The sequence below is a fragment of the Paramacrobiotus metropolitanus genome, unplaced genomic scaffold, assembly GCF_019649055.1.
Source record: "Paramacrobiotus metropolitanus isolate TYO unplaced genomic scaffold, Prichtersi_v1.0 Parri_scaffold0000101, whole genome shotgun sequence".
Classification (NCBI taxonomy): Eukaryota; Metazoa; Tardigrada; class Eutardigrada; order Parachela; family Macrobiotidae; genus Paramacrobiotus; species Paramacrobiotus metropolitanus.
In genome coordinates this window covers 424,411-444,329 of record NW_026570321.1, presented here as the reverse complement: position 1 = coordinate 444,329, position 19,919 = coordinate 424,411, and the positions used below count along the sequence as shown (strand labels likewise).

At 41.6% G+C, this 19,919-nt stretch overlaps 1 protein-coding gene across 1 annotated transcript; it reads left to right on the top strand.

The window, feature by feature from the left end:
* Positions 1-218: 218 nt before the first annotated feature.
* On the top strand, positions 219-18,110 carry LOC129597166 (unconventional myosin-Va-like). Its single transcript, XM_055494622.1, is given in 26 exon segments — positions 219-813; positions 977-1,065; positions 3,183-3,293; positions 3,892-4,003; positions 4,095-4,301; positions 4,994-5,115; positions 5,175-5,394; positions 5,798-6,012; positions 6,689-6,820; positions 6,942-7,075; positions 7,621-7,843; positions 8,448-8,989; positions 9,409-9,732; positions 10,011-10,317; positions 10,393-10,482; positions 10,988-11,454; positions 11,968-12,076; positions 12,161-12,286; positions 12,352-12,577; positions 12,932-13,182; positions 13,801-13,857; positions 14,185-14,284; positions 14,783-15,331; positions 16,032-16,305; positions 16,685-16,865; positions 17,451-18,110. Coding segments are annotated over 25 exon segments (5,382 nt in total). The 5' UTR covers positions 219-813; positions 977-1,038; the 3' UTR covers positions 17,727-18,110.
* The last annotated feature ends 1,809 nt before the right edge of the window (positions 18,111-19,919 follow it).

Genomic DNA, 19,919 nt, shown 5'->3' with positions numbered 1-19,919 from the left:
TTTTTGGACCTTATAGAAAATAATTTTAAAATTTTATACTTTTAAAATAAGTATTTTTGTGCAATTTTGGGCGAAAAATTTCAGAAAGCAAAGCACGGACGTCTACTTCCAGTTGTACTGGAAGTGGGTTGGACTTTGTACGTGGGCGGACCATGTAAACAAACCTGTTTGGCGTGTATTCACTTGTGAGATTTTTCAATTTGCATTTAGCCATTTACCACTCGGTTTAAAGGGGAAAGTTGGTCTGTTGCGTCGTGTTTTTCTTTCACGGTCCGTTTTCTTCACAAACCTCATTTCATATTAGCAGTCACTCTTTCGGCTCTTTACAGAGATTTAAAACTTGTTTGACTGCCGCAATTATTAGCCTGCATGTCTCCATTGAGTGGTCTGCTACTATTATCTTGTGTGTCGATGGATCGACACCCAGAAATTACCACAGCTGGAACTTGACCGTCTAATAAGCAAACGTTTGACGTCCTCATCATCCCTTTCGCAACGTGATTGCGGCTGGGAAATTATCGGAATTTTTATTTTCATCTGTTTTATACGCGTTCCGCTGTGGAATTTTGATTCGTATCGATTCATCTGGAAATTATCACCGAAACGGATAAACCGCAGTTTATTCCTTCATGAACACTAATTTTGCTGTTGATTTGCACTGATTACGCGTTGGTGGTACAGGAATACGCGATCGTTGCGCTGAGATTTTTTTGTTGATCAGCTTTGTGGATTTGTGGATTATCAAACAAACCACGACAATCAAATTCAAGAAAATGAAGTGAAGCTTGCGATCAGAAAGCAAGCAGTAGCAAGGTAAAAACCGTAAAATTTTATTTAGTTTAGTAATTCGCTTCGCTGTTATGCACTCCGCTTTAACGTGTATAACGCAATGTATGACATGGCTAATTGCACTAATTAGTTTCGCCAGGTCTACTAATGACGGTTTTACGTAAGAATCTGCATGGTCTTTGCACAGGGAGGCTTTTCGCTGGGAAACTGTGTGGCATGTGGAAGTGAGAGCAAAACTAACCAGCCACGATGACAACACAGGAACTGTATTCCAAGGTAACTAACCACTAAATCAGTGACGCAGTCTGGTTGCACACGATTAACTCATTAATCTCCGACTTGAGGAGATTTGTTTTTGTGATTTTCGTGCGTGGAATTTTGTATGATCGCTTTTTTTGCCAGTGCGGGTAATTTTGATTTGTATAACAAATAAAATTTTGATTTTTATTATGAAATACATAAGCAATTAAGCTAGACTCTTCCGTGTTTCGCTTGTTCAAGGAAATTATTCATCTGTTTTTTTGTGAACTTCACGGTTAATATTGGGTTGCTGATAATTTTATAAGAAATTAAAAAGGCCACAATGATGATGTATTTTTTCAATAGGCAATAATGAAAACAAAAAGAGTATTTATGAGTCGTGGCTGTTAAAAATTAATTCAATTTAAATTTCGGTACTGTAGGAATTTTCTTCTGATTTTTTTCTTGTTTTTGCTTCGCAGTGCGGCATTTGCTCAGTGCTGCTGGTTACTGCATGTATTTTTGTGCCAACTCAGTTCACGTTTATAAAAACTAAACTTATTTGAATTCTGATTTTTTTGTGGATTTGGCAAAGTGACTGTTTATATAAAAATTTGAAGGTTGATTTTTATTGCGGATTACTTCCGTAGCGGAAGTTGGCTGTGCAAATTCGTTTTTATGGGGTTTGGCTTCGTTTTCCACCAGAATTAGTGCATGAATCCTTTTTCTATTGAATTCTGAATTTTTGATATAATAATCATCGATGAAAATAAGCCTATTCGTTACGATGGCCTGGTTTGCAGTACATTTATTGTCGATTAATACGGCCATTATTTGGCTGCGTAGATTTTACAGCTAACACCGTTCGCCGCTGTAAAAACGCCACTTTTATTCTCTTTACATTGACTCTTCTTATCAGAGCGCACAGTGTGGATAGAATTAACGATTGTCGATACAAATTTCATCCCCGCCAGCACAAACACGGAAGACCGATGTGCAGTGAGGATGACAATTGTCAAATTTTATCAGAATATTTACCATAAAATCGATTACTTTCGCTCGTGTGTCGTCGCGTCTGTTTGGTTAAGTAGTCTTCGGTAAGAGAGGCGATAGTCGAGCACAAAATATCCGCAAAATATGAGTGCGCTACGGGTAATGTGATGAAACCATATCGTTCTGCATTATGGCTTGTTGAAAGATGTTTTTTGAAGAGTTTCATGCATTGAGCAACAAAGTATTGATCGAATGCAGGCAGAGCGAGTTTGATTTGTATGGTTTCGGTTTCATTGCGATTGATAATGATTAAACTTGCTGCATAGAATTATCCAGCAAAACAATTACAATATAGAATTTGGTATTTTAGTGTCCTTAATGTACCTTAATGTATCTTTAGTATTTGTACATATTTTTGTGTTGAAGAAATTTACATAGGTAATTATCAGCTGTAAAATGACTGCGACTGAAAGACCGCCAGCTTGTGTTAGCGTAACGAATGATTGTGAAAAGTCCAATACTGTATGGTCATGCAGAATTTGGTCTTCGCTGTTGCAGTACATTGCAAAGTGAGCAGTTAGTTGGTTTTTAATATTCCTTGTACTACTACCTTTCTTGTTTCGTTGACAAGTTTATTGTTGTGTTAACTTTTTGCGCCAAGAATCGTTTCTGGCTGTGTACATTTTTTGCGCATTGAATTGCACCTTATAATTACGTTATCAGTATTTTTGAAAAAAATTTTAAATTGTGTCCACTTTTACATATTATGAGTTAACGCCCGGTTGTTCTTAAAATATCTGTGTAAATTATCACACAGGTAGGTCTGTCCACTTTGTCAGCACGGCGGTGTATCGCGCAGCGCTTTTCTCAAGTCACCACATTTTGTATCGTGTTCAAACGTTTCCAAGCGTAACCCATCCGCTTGATGAATAAACACACAAGTAATGATTTGGCTGCGTACATATATTACGGCGGCACCGTGCGATTATTGACTGACACCGGTGGCCAGGTGAAGAGGCGTGAGTCAAGGGCATCCTTTATGGGATACCAAATGACACGTCATTTTTTCTGGCATATTTCTCCACCTGACTGGCTTGTTTGTGCAGATTGCTCATCGGCTCGGAAGGTACATTAATGTGTGCTTTGTGTGTCTTTGGCAGGGAACGCCGGTATGGGTGCCCAGCGAGGAGACCGTGTGGCAGACGGCCACTCTGTTGGAGGACTATCGGACCGGAAGCCAGACGCTGGATGTCAGGCTGGAGGATGCTGCGGTACAAAATTGGAATGCACTAATATATGTTTCTTCAGGAATTCAGTATATGTTTATGCGTCTGATCTTATGTTTTGGACTGAAGTCATTTGGATTTACTAATGTTACAACTGTACAAAAAAATTCCAGTAGTTTTATGGTATCATGCACCCGCCCTGTTTGCATCAGAATGTGGTCAATTTAAAAAAAAAATAGTGTATTCGTAATGTTAGTTAAATTTTGAACATGTATCTTATTTGGTTCGCATTTGTTTTCATTGATTTGTAAATTGCTGATAATATTTGGATAATTTTAACTTACGTTATTAGAATACTGTAGTCAAACATCGTTGCAAGAGTAAGACCATCGTAGGGAAGTGTGCTTATAGTCTGCTCACCCGCTTTCTGGCAAAAAACTCAAATCTCACGATATTGTTTTAAATGACACATATTTCGATATGGCTTTTAACATTAATTTGACGATTTGGGATTTGATGATTTTTTCAGATACACGAGTGAGTTAAAAATTCGTAGCAGTATTTCGCATTTTTGGAGATTTTCTTGTATATGATCGTTTCGTATTTTGGGAACGTGCTCATGGAATGTAATTCAAATCTACAGACGCGGAGCTTGAAGATAAGCTCGGAAAAGGATCTTCCACCGCTGCGCAATCCCGACATCTTCTCCGGTCACAACGACCTGACGCAGCTCAGTTATCTGCACGAGCCGGCAGGTACGGATGCCTTTTGCTGTGTTCGGTGTTGCTGATTTTGTAATGGCTCCCTGGTGTTAGTAATCTATACACTGTTGTTCCATTTTGACAGTGCTGCACAATTTGCAAGTGCGCTTCACCCAGCACAACTCCATCTACACCTACTGCGGCATTGTTCTGGTGGCCATCAATCCGTATCAGGAGCTCTTTATCTACGACCAGAACACCATGGAGACGTACCGCGGCAGTGCTATGGACGAGTTAGATCCCCACATCTTCGCCATTGCCGAGGAGGCCTATACGAAAATGGAGAGGTGCGGTTTTTAATTTTGGAAAACGTAACATTAATTTTTTGAAACGAGAGGCGTCTTGTGCGCACAGCCAACACCAAGGTTTTTCGTCCGTAATTTGAGATGATTGTAGTGCAGTGTATATTAGCCGATGCAACCTCCACAATACACAGGTCATTTGAAAGTGTAGGAATTTTGAATATCTGTTGAATTTGTTTTTATTTGAAACTACTTGCATCTTCATCTCCATGCTGCATACACATTTCCACCAAAAACGGTGTATGAATAACTTTCGTTTTGAAAAAGCTGTTTAAATGCTTCTCGCTAAAAGCTTTGAAAGGCCTTTTTTTCAACAGTTGCGAACTGATTTGAGACTCATTCTGCTGTTTTAATTTTCCATGTATTTTCTACACATTTATGGGAATTTTTGGTGCTGAAGTTGTTTAGTTGCTTGGTTTTTTCGACTTAACATGACGCATTCGGTGCTGATTGCCCAGTATTGGATTCCTACGCATTTTGGATATGCAGACTGTACATTTATGCAGCCGCAAACTCGACTCACTGTTCTGCATTTTTTAGAAGTTTACTAGTTGGTTAGTTTAGTGAGTTAGCAGTTTGTGTAGTTTATAATTATTTTATGTATCGGAGTGCAGAAGTTTGATTCACATGGCTGAAACAGATGCTGTATCAATTTGAAGATCGTCGACCGGATCCTGATCAGATTGCGCGGTAAACGGTCAGTAAAGTGCCAAATATGCCATGCGTTACTTCGCCTCCGTCAACGGTTCCACCACGGAGACCAACGTGGAGAAACGTGTCTTGGCCACAAATCCCATCATGGAGGTGGGACAGCTGTTCGTTGGCAGCGCTGTTTTTCACTGGTTTAATTATGGCCTTTGCAGGCTATCGGTAATGCCAAAACAACCCGTAACGACAACAGCAGTCGGTTTGGTAAATTCATCGAGATTGACTTCGATAAGCGTTTCACCATTACCGGAGCGAAAATGCGGACGTACCTGCTGGAAAAGTCCCGTGTAGTCTTTCAGAGCGCACAAGAGAGGAACTATCATATTTTTTATCAGTTGTGTGCCGCCGCCAACGATCTCCCGGATCTGCATTTAGGTATATTGTCCTCACGTTTCGTTCTTTCTTTGCACGAGAATTTTACAGTTGAATTTGCGAATGAAATTTGCAAATGTCTGCAGAAAATGATCGCAAAATCGTCTTTGGTTTAACTGCATGTCGCATGCAGGCGCGTTAACAACTTTTTGAGTGAGTGAGGGACATCGTTGTAATTTTACACTTTCAAAGGAGCGCAAAAAAATCTTGATATTATTCCACAATTCACGACATATGTTTTTAATTTTGGAAACTCATAAAGCAGATTTCCGTTCCTTTTGTTAGGAGATTTCGACCACTACTACAATCATTGCATGATGTCTACGAGATTGGTTTTTAACATTTAGTGCGATTATTATTGTTAACATTTAGTTTTATTATTTAGTCATCCCAATAATGTGTTTAGGCGCAGCCGAACAGTTTCGCTATACCAATCAAGGCGGCAACACGGAAATCGACGGTGTGGATGATTACGAAGATTTCCGTACGACCTGTGATGCACTGGACTTGTTGGCCTTTCCCAAGGGTGACCAAGACGTTGTCTTCCGCATACTGGCGTCCATTCTGCATTTGGGTGATATTCGATTCTTTTCCAAGGATCATGAAACATGTTCCATAGAGGTATGTAATGGCGTACGCTAGTGGTTGATGTTTTTATTTTAGCGTCTTTTGTTAACAACATTTGCGAAAGAATATCACCTCACTGAGTCGCCGCATTTCAGAATGCAAATTTTCGTATTAGATTAAGACATTAAATAAAGTTTTCGGAAATCGTTCCCGGAGACTTTCGAAGTTAAAGCTGAACGCTTTTACAGCCGAGCAGAGATATCCGCATTAGAAAACGAATAATTTCCGTAAGAAGGTTGTGTGCATCTCTGATCGGTAGATTTGTTGGACATTCATTAGAGGTGTGTTAGTATGGCTGGTTGTAGTAAAATGGCATCCCACATAGCATGGCGCCTCGATTCTCACGACAATGAAACCCTTATTTAATACTATACCTGTTAACTCGTTCAAACTGTTTTGTTTTGGTAACGATATTAAACTTTTGCAATTCTGTACTTCTGGAGAGTTTTTTGTGGTTTGAGTTTGACGTTATAAATATTATGTGAGCGCGGCAGCCTTTTTGAGGTACTGGTGAGCGTTTAAATCGTTCCGTTTCACAGTTTAGGTTGATGATTTCACGATTATTTGTACTGAATATTTTTGTGACAGTTAAATTTACATAATTATTGCTGTGCGACAGCCTTTTCAGATGTTACTCGCATCCAAAAATGTTCGATTTTTTGTGTATTAGATTGATGATGTGCATTTGGCCATTTTTTCCCAACTCCTGGGCATCAACGCCAACCAGTTGAGCACGTGGCTGACGCGGCGCAAACTGGTCACCGGACGCGAACAGATGATCAAGCCGCTAAAGCTGCAAGAGGTTTGTGCGCCGGCATTGCGTTTCACAAATCACACTGGGCGATTACATGCCGCGAACACACCAGCAACAATGGATTTAACTGAATGCAGTAATGCAATTGTTATTTGTTGTGCCAATACAGGCGGAAGCGGGTCGCGATGCATTCGCCAAGCATATCTATGCCCGATTGTTCAACTGGGTGGTGGCGCATGTCAATAAGAAACTCATTCCCGAACGCCAACCGCACCATTTCATCGGTGTTCTGGATATTTACGGGTACGTTTTGTAAAGCTTGTTTGGTTTTTTTTTCAGCTTTTAAAACGGCGAAATTTCGCAGCACACGATTTTTAATTTCGTTTCGCAACAATATTTCGATAAGCTAATTACTGTTGATATAAAATTCCCTAGTGTTTTAGTTGATTTGTATTTTCTGTGAACCTTGTCCAGTACATTATAGTAATTATTCTCCGCATTTGAATATGTATTTCACGGCATGGTTGTAGTGATTTTACTTGGATTTAATGTTATCCTGTGCTGACGATCGCTTAAAGCGAAGTTTAGTCGCTCTTTTATCATATTGGTCAAGATTCTAGACGAACTTATCTTTTGAACATTGGCCGTAGTAAAATGGCTCGTATCCCACTCATTTTCAGGTTGCGAAATAATTAATTGTCTCCATGCAATAATCTGTTGAAAATGAATAGTGCATGTCATTTAACCGATTAATGCAGCTTTTTTGCTCCGTAACTTATAACGCATACTCTATTTTCTAAGTATCTATAAACCGATAATAATGGAGGTTGTGTGTGTCTTTCGTTCAGGTTCGAGACGTTTGAGCGGAACAGTTTCGAGCAGTTCTGTATCAATTACGTCAACGAGAAGCTCCAACAGCAGTTCGTTATCCATGTATTCAAGTTGGAACAAGAGGAATACATTAAGGAAGAAATCGAATGGGTGATGATTGATTTCTTCGACAACCAACCCTGCATCGATTTGATTGAAGGGAAACTGGGTATTCTGGATCTCCTCGATGAGGAATGCAAAGTAAGATACGGAAGCGGGAAAGCTGTATGCGTGTGAGAGCGCTTGAATTTAAGTTAAAACTGAAAGAGGTTTTCTCATTGAGTTAATGTTAACCTGTTTATGGGTGTTTTGAAACTGAAAAAATGAACATTTCGATTTTTTAACATCTTGACTCTAGAGTACGTAGCTATCGGAAGGCGCATTTAGTGGACAGGATGGACAGCCACTTTCCTACGTTAACCCATGAGTATCAAGAATGCTGGTCAATAGGGATATGTTGTTAATCCAGCAACGTTGTTGAAAACGGAAACCAGTTGTTAATAATAAGATAACGCTTTGCAAACTGGAAAGAACGATAAAGATGTGTGCAAAAGCATAGAACGATGTTGTATCGTTGCACTGTATGCAAGACAATTTATACGCAGATAGCATTTTATTGAATGGTCAGATACAGTAATTCGTGATTAGCACTTTACTGCTTGTACTGATTGCAAATTCTTTAACGATCTAAGGCGCTCGTAATTTCCACTGAGCCGGCTGAAATTTCATTCGAACTGTATATTACGCAGTATCGATTAATGAAAACGGCAATTTTTATTAATTCCTTATGTTTTTTTGTACGAAGGTTCCGAAAGGCTCCGATCAGTCCTGGGTGCAGAAGATGTACACCACCGCCAAGGAGCGCGAAAAATCCGACAAAGCCTGGAAGTACTTCGAAAAACCCCGCTTCTCCAACGAATCCTTCATCGTCGTCCACTTCGCCGACAAAGTAGAGTACGACTGCAATGGATTCCTGGATAAGAACCGCGACACGATGAACGAGGAATTCGTCAACCTTCTCCGCGCCAGTGATTACACCCTGGTGGCACAACTCTTTGCCGACACCCCGGAAAGTGCCGGTAAGACGCCGGACAAGACGAAAGTCGTCCCGCAGAAGAGCGGTCAAGGGCAGAAGATGAACACGCAGTCGGTGGGGTCGCAGTTTGAGGATTCGCTGAAGGCGTTGATGGCAACGATGACCAAGACGACGCCGCATTATGTCCGCTGTATCAAGCCCAATGACGAGAAAGCTGCTTTTGAGTTCGATCCTAAACGGGCTATTCAGCAGCTGAGAGCGTGTGGTGTGCTAGAGACCATTAGGATCAGTGCGGCGGGATTCCCCTCCAGGTACGGTTTCGGATTGTGTTATTCGGTCTAGGTGATGTTTTTTATCCGTTATGCGTCGATATCATGGTCTTTTAACGGTTTTTGTCGTGTTTTTTCGTAGCACTTTCTAACTTTCCATTTATCTGGGGGCGATACAGATATAGAAATTTGTATTTGTGCGTTTTTTTATTTCTTACCTGTTTCGCCCGTAAACTGTGCAGTTGAAACTAGGACACAGTAATAATGGTTGTTGTTATTGATGGGGAAACAGTAGAACAGTGGATAATGGATGAATACGACCTGCATGTCAAGTTGTTTCGAAAGCGTTTCATTACAGACTCGATCACAGTTTGGTTTCCGAAAAATTGAAATATTTTTGACATGGCTAATTTTTGCTTGTCTCATATCAGATCTGTAATTTGCGCATTACTTTTTCACAGATGGACGTATAAAGATTTCTTTCTGCGCTATCGCGCCATGTGCCACAGCAAGGAGATTGACCGGAAGAATATCCGCAAGACCGTGGAGATCATTGTGCGGAAACTGATTACGGATCCGGATAAGTACAAACTCGGCAAAACCATGATATTCTTCCGTGCTGGACAAGTCGCTTACATGGAGAAACTGCGGTCAGAACGCCGCATGGCCTGTGGATTGCTCATACAAAAGAGCATTCGCGGGTGGTTGGCCAGGAAGAAGTTCCTGCAGCTACGCAGTATAGCGATCAAAATCCAAACTATGGCGCGCGGATATCTTGCCAGAAGGTATGATCATGTGAATATGTTTGCAGTTGTGACCTTTTGCTATTTTATTTACGCGGTATCTGCCGGCTGAGGCTTTTTTATTGTGAAATAATTTAAGATTAAATGTATGTTATTGAAATAATAATGAGGTCAGTAATCATTTTAAAACAGCGACTGGATGTGTAGTCTAAGAAAAAAATATGAATTTACAATTTTTTTCATACCTCCACGTCAGTTTTTCAAATTTGTTGTTGTAAGTCACTGTAAAAGTATGGTAACTTAAACTTTTCAAATTACAGGCATTATCAAGAGATGCGCCGCACTGCCGCTGCTACCACCATCCAAGCAGCGATACGGGGATTTTTGGCTCGGCGGCGCTATGCGAAAATCCACAAAGCCACAGTATTACTGCAATCCCTGGCGCGTGGACGAGCGGCTCGACTGCGATATATGTCGGCATTACGGCACAAGAAAGCCATCGTCATCCAGAAACACGTGCGTGGATGGTTGGCGCGCAGAAAATACCAGAAAACGCTGCGGAGAATTGTGCTGGTGCAGTGCTGCATCCGCCGGCACCTGGCTCGCAAGCAGCTCAAGACGCTCAAGGTAGGATAAGTCGTGTGGATAAATTATTCGTCTTTGGTTAGTGTATGTGTTTAATATGTTTAATTTGGAATGTAGGTGGAAGCACGCAGTGTCGAGCATGTTAAGCAACTCAACAAAGGACTGGAGAATAAGATTATTCATTTGCAACAGAAAGTGGATGAACTGGTAATTTTTGTAAACCGTAAACCAAAGTGCTTTTTATGGTCGCAAAAGGAAAACATTGACAGAAATTTTAAAAAATCCGTAAAACATGACCAGGAAATTCATCTGCTAATGCAGTCTTGCTAATTATTTGTTTTCTTCGCCATCTTTAAAGTAAGTAATCGTGGAAATCATTGTATTAGTTAAACATGGTAATCTGAACTATTAGCGCAAAAAATTTACATCAGTTGAAACTATTTATTGCAATAAAATTAGTAAATCGTTATTGTTTAATTCGTACATCACCGAAGGCGAAAATAGCCACTATCGTTGCCGCTGAATTGACCCTAGCACTACAGTAATATTCATTTATTGCATACGTAAATGTCTGCCCTTCTTAATATTGATATCTTTATGATATAATTAAATACAACTCTGTTAGAAATACTGACAGGTTTTACTACTGTATAGTTTATCGCTGTCATTCTTAAGAAAGGCGACAACATCTTTTGTTGGCATGTTTGTGTAGAACGGTGAACTGGTTCAACGCCGCAAACTGGACGAGGAGATCCGTGAGCTGCGCGCCCGTGCCGCCATGGTCAAACAGCTCGAACACGAACTCCACCAGAAAGCGCTGGAAGCCCAGACCATCGCGCACCAGATGGACGATCTGCGCAAAACCCTCACCCACGAGCAGAAACACGCGGAGGCCCTAAACGGCGAGATCAGCAACTACAAAGCCGTCCTGGCTGATCGGGAGGCCAAGCTGGGTCACCAGGCGGAGCAGCATACCGACGCGCTGCAGAAACTGAAGCTGGAGAATCAGGCGCTGCATGAAGTCTCCAAGAACCGCAGCGACGTGGTGATGCGGGAGTTTGAAGAGCGCATTGAGACGCTACAGCGGGAGGTGGCGGAGGAACGCGAAGGCCGACAGCGGGTGGTCAATGATCTGGATCGCTGGAAACAGCGACATGCCAATCTGGAGGATCAGCTGAGGTGAGCTCAAGGGCTAGTTTTTAGTGCTATAGTTTCCACGGTTGTTGTTTTCGATTTTAAAAATTTTCGCCGTCCAGTAAGTGCTATAGTTTTCAGGGTTTATATTACACTTTTTTAAAACTTTGCCGAATAACAAGTGATAGTTCCCACGATTTTTTATTAGTTTTTTAAAAAAAAACTTTTGTCTAAAACCTGGAGACGGTTTTGTTATCGTCCGTTCTAATTCACATTTCGTAATTCTTATTATGCAATCGCAATTTCTCACACGGCGCTAGGACGCATTCTTTGCCACTGATCTACGATATCTATGTGCTGTATGTTGACTGAGAGTCCGAACGTCTGTATTTTTGAACTCTGATAATTATGTTATTTAGTGAAAACGGCGCCACACCTGCAGAATCAGATTGTGGGCTGTACTTTTATTCGAAGAAAGTAAATTTTAAAAGGGTGTTATAACGTTACAAATGGCGGTGTAGATTTTCTGGCTTTTGTGAAATGTGAAATGTTTTGTAGAATGGAAGGTGGTTCTCGGCGCGGTCACAATCGCAGCCCGTCGGATGTCAGCACGGGCAGTGTGGCTAGTTTGGATAGTGCGTCCACCGGCATGCTACCGGAAATTGGGGTATATTAAGTGGAACTTTTTTGCTGTTACACAAAACAAAATTATTCGTGGATGTTTTATGAGTAAGCTTTTTTCTTCCGTTAGGATGATGGCTATTCGACGCAGCGGTCGAAGAACACTGCGGGCAAACGCGGCAAGACCGACTGGACGTTGTCTCCCGATAAGATGCGCGAACTGCCGGGTTTTGCTGGGCTGGGTGACGAAGCACTGGTACGGACCTTCGATTTGCTGAATCTGAATTGTCATTCGTTGATGTTCAGTCATGTTTGGTGTAGGATTTGCAAAGTTTGAGTGGAGAGTTGACCAGTGCCGAAGAGGAGCTGCAGAACATAAAAATCGAGAACCAGACACTGAAGCATCAACTGCAAATCCGCCCGGCACCGGATGAAGTCATCAGTGAGAAGCTGCGTCGTTTATTGGAAGAGAATTTGGCGCTGCGGCAGTGTGCCCGGCAGGCGCTGGATGGATTTGAAGGACGTCTAAACGAAGAACAGCGAATCGGTAAGCTACTTCAGCTGGAGTCGTTCAGTTGTTTTCAGTTATCGTATTTAATTTAAATCATATAACTTTGTACAGAGGAATTTTGAATTAGCCCGGAAATGGGTTAATTGTAAGATACATGCGGCATGATGCCCGCTTTTTGCTATACCGTTATGATTATTGTCGTGTAGTGGCTGTAGACCGAGATTATGTACGTGTTCAGCTATTATTTACGTGTTACTAATATGTCAGATTATGTTGACTTGTGCTAAGAAAATTCGTTTAACCTTTTTGTTACGGCTTTGTCCTGTCAGCCTTTAAGAAACAGGCTAAACGATGTAGCAATAAGGTGCTGAATAGCTTTTTACTTTTCAGAGCTAATCCAGGCCCTGCAGAATCTAGTAGAACTGAACATCAACGGTGCTGGCACGATGGCCAACGTTCTGGTGGAGGATGTGAGCAGTTTAGACGGATCGTCGTTGAATCAGCTGTTCTACTCGCTGCGCGAAGCACTCACCATCCAGGCGACGGAGACCAGTCAGCTGGTGCAGGGACGCAACCAGCTCAGCAACCAGTACACGGCGCTTATTAAGGAGAATCAGTGCCTGCGGACAGTGGTCAATAAGGTAATAGTGCTGCTGTCCTGGTGTTCACCGTTAAATTGTGGATATGATTTGCCTATCATTTTCGCTTTTATTTTGTTCTAACTGGCATAACGTTATGAGCTGTTTACATTGATGCGAAAGCTTGTGAGCGGTGTTTTTCAAACTCAGCTGACATTTTGTCAGCGCCAGATTTTTGCTAACTGAAAGTACTTTGATTCCAACGCGAATTTTAATTGTATTAAAAAATTAATTATTTCTAATTAAGAATTTTGATATTCTTCCCAATTGAAATTTATGCATGATTAGTAATCGTACGCTTCTAATTCTGACCAAACATTTGTTTGCTTGTTACTATATTTTAAGTGATAATATATATTTTGCGGGGTTTCCCCGCTTGTAACTCAGGATCGTTTATATAGAAAGCGTAGTGTTGGGGCTTGTGTGATATCAATCTTTTGGTCTTCAGAGTCGTGTTATTCGGTGCAGATTTACCAGCGCAATGCAGTAGTTTGATAAAGCAGTTTTTTCATACCCAATTATAAGAACTATATTGGTCCGCGTCCCTTGTTTAGGAGAAATTTATGGTTTTTGATTATTCAAAGCTTCTGCTATTTATCGTACTTTTTTCGTCTGTTGCAGATGGCCAAAGCCGAAAGCGCGCGGAATGGAATAAGCGAATTAGTCACCGACACCACGGTGAGTACATATTTGTCATCTTTTGTATCGAAAAACGCATAAATGCAGCGCAGCAGTTGACCAGCTAACTTTGATGGACACGGCGCCGTGGGCGGTGTCAATTTAATGGGGCGAACGCGAACAGACGCCGGAGCGTTAAGTTATGGCTGGCATTTGAACTTTTTACTTCCGTGAGCGTGAATGATGCTGTTTTTATATGTGATGGTGATCCTTTACAACTCTTCTGCTGTTATTTGCTCATATTGCAACATGTAGAGCCGCTTAGATTTCGGAATATTCTTGATGGTCATGAAGATGGAGCGTAATTTATCGGATTTGTCGTTTCAGCATGTTATGATTCAAAACGAACATCTTCTGAAGGAGAATAAGGATCTAAGGAGGAAGATTCGCACGCTGGAGAAGTCGCTTTACGTGTATAATCAGCAAGGTTAGTGTCTGTCGATGGAAGTTCCGCCGTGTTACTGTATTTCGACGCACAAGATAGGTTTTATAATGGTAGTTATCGTTTTGTTTCATGAATTACTACATCGTTTTTTCACTTGTTTTCAGTATTATTCGGTAGCTGGTAATAATTTTGCTGATAATAACGATAGGTCAAATTTATGAAAATACGAATTACGAATCAAATTTTACGACAATACACCTGCTACGTTGTCAACTGCGGACAGTTCTGCTGTTACTTACGGTAATTTAGCGCCAGATACTGTGTTGAATCGGTGTAGTGGTCTGACTTGTAATAGCAGCGTGCCGGTGCATCTCGCAGATTATCATGATAGTTTTGTTGCTAGCGGAGTAGTATTTAGGTCATGACTTGATAAAGAATTTTGTTGTTTTTCACTTTCACTGCCTTTAATTTTCTAGCGTTAGTGAGTACGGTTTTTTGTCTCTTTCAAGATAAAAGTAACCATTATCGGTGTTTGTACAGGCACCACCCCCGCCGACCGCCTGCGCACATCCTCCCACAACGGCTACCACGTGAACGGCGACGATCTGCCCGTGATCTCCAAGAAGGGCGACTTCCAGGGTATCCTGGAGTACCCCGTGGAGCAGGCGGACCTCCTGGTGCACGCCGTGGTCTCGGTCACCCCGCCGGTGGCCACCGCTTTTACCGTGCCGGGATTACCCGCCTTCCTCTTGTTCATGGCGGTACGCTACACCGATCACGTGGACAATGAGCGCGCCGTCAAGCAGCTGCTGTCGGCCACGAAGACGGAGATTGAGGCGGTGCTGAAGAAAAAGAAGGAGCACGTGGAGTATTTCGCGTTGTGGCTGTTGAACGGGTTGCGGCTGGTGGATTTGATGAAGCAGTACGGTGGGGAGGAGAAGTTCCAGAAGGATAATACGCCCAAGATGAACAAGCACTGCCTGAAGAATTTTGATCTCAGTGTGTTCCGCGAGCGCTTCCATGATCTCTGCTTGAGTATTTATCGTTCCCTGGTGCAGCTGATGGAACGTGATCTTAAGGATGATGCCGGTAAGAGAATACACAGCGCCTAAATTATTTTTTTGATATTTTTATTCAGATTAATTCTAGAGTACTTGTAGTAAATTATCAGTGTTTTAACTAACTACATGCTAACTGAGAATTTAATTTTGATGACATTAATTTGAGAATTGTGGAATCGTTGTTTTGTACTTTGTTTAGCTAAATTAAAAAATAAGTTGCGTCTGCAGCTCACAAGAACTTTTATGTTGGTTTCTTTTAATGATGGTTTTGTTTAATTGCTTCTAAATTATAGTTACCTACATGCGTTTTCGTTGATGATCTGATGCGCTAATAATTAACTGACCTGTGAAGTTCACAATGGATGTGATCGTGTACTGTATATATCGTAGTTTAGTGGCTTGTTATGAATTGCTATTGCGTCCATTCTTGCGTTTTACTTACATACCGACTAACATTGTTTTCTCATTATGGTTAAAAAGGCTAGCCTTCAGTACTTTTTTTATTTTCGTAAATTTACTTTCATACACAAAAACTACGAGCGGTTGATCCAACTGGATCAGCTAGTTTTACGTGATAGTACCGCAGATTTTCATCAGTAATTTGACTTCTCACTGCTTTTTAAAAATTTTCCGAGCAGCGATGTTGAGACTGGAAATAAGTTATGTAGAAATATATAAACGACAGCGATAATGTTAATGTGGTTTTCTAAATTTAATAACCTTTGCAGCTAAAGCCATCATCGAATACGAGTCAGTAGTCGGTCTGAAGCCGACCGGGCAGACCCTGAGGAAGTGGAAGACAAAGAATCCGGCGGAATGTCACCATTCCATCCACCGCAATCTGGGCCGTTTCTTCCACCTGGTCCACGAGGAGCACGCCCTGGATCCGGCCATGCTGCGGCAGATCTTCCGCCAGCTGCTCTACTGCTTATCCGCGCACTCGGTTAACGTCCTCATGCAGAGTAACAAGCTCTGCACCTTCACGACGGGAATACAAATACGGTAAGGATTTTGCATAAAACACTGTTAATTGTTCGCATTCGCAGCTAAGTTAGTGGAAGTTAGCGTCATCGTTCGTCTTGAGAGCAGGATAAGCAACATTAATTTTTGGATAAGTTGTAGAATACTGGCTCCTGTGTGATCGTAATACCGAACAGTTATACTGTTGTGAGCTTTGAAATACTCAGTTAATATTAGACGCGTATAAGTTGTGAGTTAAAAACCTTTTGCGCAGTGAAGATAGTGATTTTAAACTTTCCATTTTTCCTAACAAAATTTACCGATGTATGGAATTGTTCGAAGGTTGAGTTTAATCTGTTTTTGTGCTATGTGAGTGGCTAAATTTTTGAGTCATGCAGTCTTGATGAGCATTTATTTTTAGTGCCAACGTGAGTGCCATTCAGGAATGGGTCCGCAATCACGCCAGCGTACTCCACCTGGACGAGGTGATGTCGGGCATGGACGCCATCACGGAGTGCGCGCAAGTGCTGCAGGCCAGGAAAGCCCGCGATGACGATATCGACAATATTATCGGATTCTGCAAGATCCTCTCCAATGCTCAGGTGTGTTTTTCCTGCACTCGTATGAAATAAAGGTGACAACGTGATGATGAACTGATGGGCTGTAGATTTTCTTGTTATTTCTTTCGTGTAATTTTTTTATCTCAGCGTAAAATAATTTCAGTTTGCAAAGTTTAACAGTATTTTCGATAATTACGATTTGTCAGCTACAGTAATTTATCGTTTTTCGAATTACAGTAGTTTTGTATGGGAATTTGGGGGAATTTAGGACATCAGATTCATTGGTTGATTATTTCTGATCATGATTAGGATCTTTATCTGGGCTTCTACTAATTTTAGCTTAAATTTTGAAATTGAATCTTATGCTTTCCTGAGCGTTTTCTGGTTGTATAAGAGCACTGTTTGTGTACGGTACTCACCCGTTGCCGTTAAATGTTGACTGTTACCATGTTATTTAAGAATACTGTTCGTTGATTAATTGAGCAGTGAATCTTAATGGTAGAATTGCAAAGAAGTAGCTATTTCGTAAATGCATGTGACGTTGGGAATTAGCAGAAATATGACAAGACGCCCTTTCGCTTTGCTTTCAAACCTACAGATTGAACTGGACGAAACCGTTTTTTGTAGATCCTTCGCCTCGTACAAAACTACACGCCAAGCGAAGACTTCGACCGCGTAGAGCCGGAATTCGTGAAGAAGATGCAGAAGCGCCTCCTGGAGCGGCAAGAGCCGAACGCTCCCGGTCTGCCCGTTCACACGCCGGGCTCGCCGCCGGTGACGACGTACACGCTGAACACCGACTACATTTATCCCGTTGTCTTTCCCTACACGCCCAGCAGCATCGAGCTGGATTCCGTGCAGCTGCCCGCCGAGTTGGGCCTGGATTTTGTTAAGAAGATTTAAGAAGTCACTGTGCCGGTGTGTCGATGTTCTCGGGAACGAAATACCTTTTTGCCAAGTGATATTGCGGAAATCAGTCAGGATGAAAGGAATTATTACAGACCAAATGTTCTTTCTCCTGTGGATGTGCTTCCTGTATCCGTGAAAGTATTTGATTGTTGCATGTTTTGGCCGGCTGGAGATTAGATGTGAATTGTCATGACAATGAGCAGCTTTTTTATGATGCATGTATCGATCGTTATTTTTTATTCTTGAAATGGATTAATGTTGCAGTTTTGTATCCTTCCTAATCCGTGTTTTTGATGTAACCGGTTTGCTAGACTAAGTCTGTATGTAACCAAAAACTAGAAACGAGGGTTCATTAAATCAACGATAAATTGTGGGGAATTTTTTCGATTAAACACGATGTACACAGTGCAGTGAAATTGCTTAAAATTTTAAATTTTGCGCAAATTAAGACTATGAATAAGTATGGCTTGGGCCTGCGTGTGCAGGTTCAGATCTTCCAGGATATCGGTCAGAACTCTGAAGTATTGAGGCAGGTGACATGAACATGCAGCCAGGGAAGTTGTGCCACAGTGCCGCCATCCCCATTGTGCAGATCGCATTCTACGCTCAGTACGCTGTAATTTGGAGCGGATGCTCTATCGAAAAATTATTTCGCGCATTCTGTTCTGGTTGGCAGCAATTGCGATGCCGTTTCCGATCTTCTCCACTAGCTGTGTGGCCGATCGGCTTCCGTGGTCTACGAATACAAACGCTGCGAGTACGAAATGGGATCAGTAAATTCAGTAAATTTTGTAAAATTCAGTAAAAATGGGTTCAGTAAATTTTCGTTTGTGGAAAGTAAGTAATCCGGAAAGACATTTTTCAACGCGTAAACTACCGTATCGGACGTTCTTAGTTGAAGGTTATCCTTCAAAACCAAAGGTCACCGTACATCAGCAATAAAAATACTTAACAACATGTTGCCGACTGTAAATTTTCCCCTTAAGGTGCTTCGGATATATCACAAGATAGACGGTAGACGGTTTCAATTAATTAAAACCGCATATCTTGCGATAATGGTCGGCTTTTAGCAAACGCAGCAAGATGCAACCACAATTCGAGAACAGTTGCGTTTACTTAGTTACTGTAATGTAATTTGAAGAATATCTGCTTAGTGCTGACTGCTGGGCTTCTGTAGTCTATTACCTTCGTTACATTTTGGCGTATGCGCAAGAATGTTCTACATGCAATATTTCAAGTTCAAATAAGTTAGCCTTTTCTGGGATGAAAAAATAAAAAAATATTTATGTGTTTAATTGTTTTGCTTAAAGCTCCTTGCTTAATAAATTGAGAGCACTGAAGCTAATGTAATAAGCTAATATAATAATTTCGTGCTTTCCAGTTGGCAGTTGCGTTTAAAAAGATATCCATTTAATTCCGTCATTATTCCCACTTTCGTGTTTGCCCTTTTTATTCTGCTACCCTTTTTATTATTACCCTTCTTATTCTGCTTTCACTCGTAGACGACAGCAACTCGACTGAGGACAAAATACTCGTATAACGTTGCTAGGTTAATAATGTCTGTTTCGTTGACAGGATGGATTCATGATTTCATCTCCCACGATGAGTTCCGGGGATCGAAAGATGACGAATTGTAGTCCCTCTGCAGCCGTGCATTTATCTGTGTACCCCTAAGGGTGGATTGGCTGCACTACTTACTCTCCGGGAGCCATTGTTCAAGAGGTCTGCCAGAGTCATGGGTGGCGCGCGCGGAATTGTTAGCAGAGAAGTAGGGCGCTGGCGCGTCGCCCGGCCTTCTCGGCAATTACAGATTAATCGGGGTATGATGATCGGGGCCCCATCCACAACTGACTGCGCTAGCGCTGCAGGATCGGGTTTGTATACGCGGAAACGATCTGCGGGTTTAGAATCGCGGGAATCATTTATGAAGCGCATTTCGTGATCTGCCAAGCGAACGCACTCCGGTTGGAAGCCAAACACGTCTGACTGCATCGTATACCAATGCTCGCCGTATACCACTTCGCATCCGTCCATGATTAGTTGCCCACAGTGTGGCTTGTAGTAACGCAATGTAAAAATGTCCAGATTTTTCCAGCAGAAGAATCTAAGCACCAGGAACGGCAGCTTGATTCGCTTAACTCCCAAAACGTCCAGCACCATACATGCTGTGCGAAAGTTAAAGTGCTC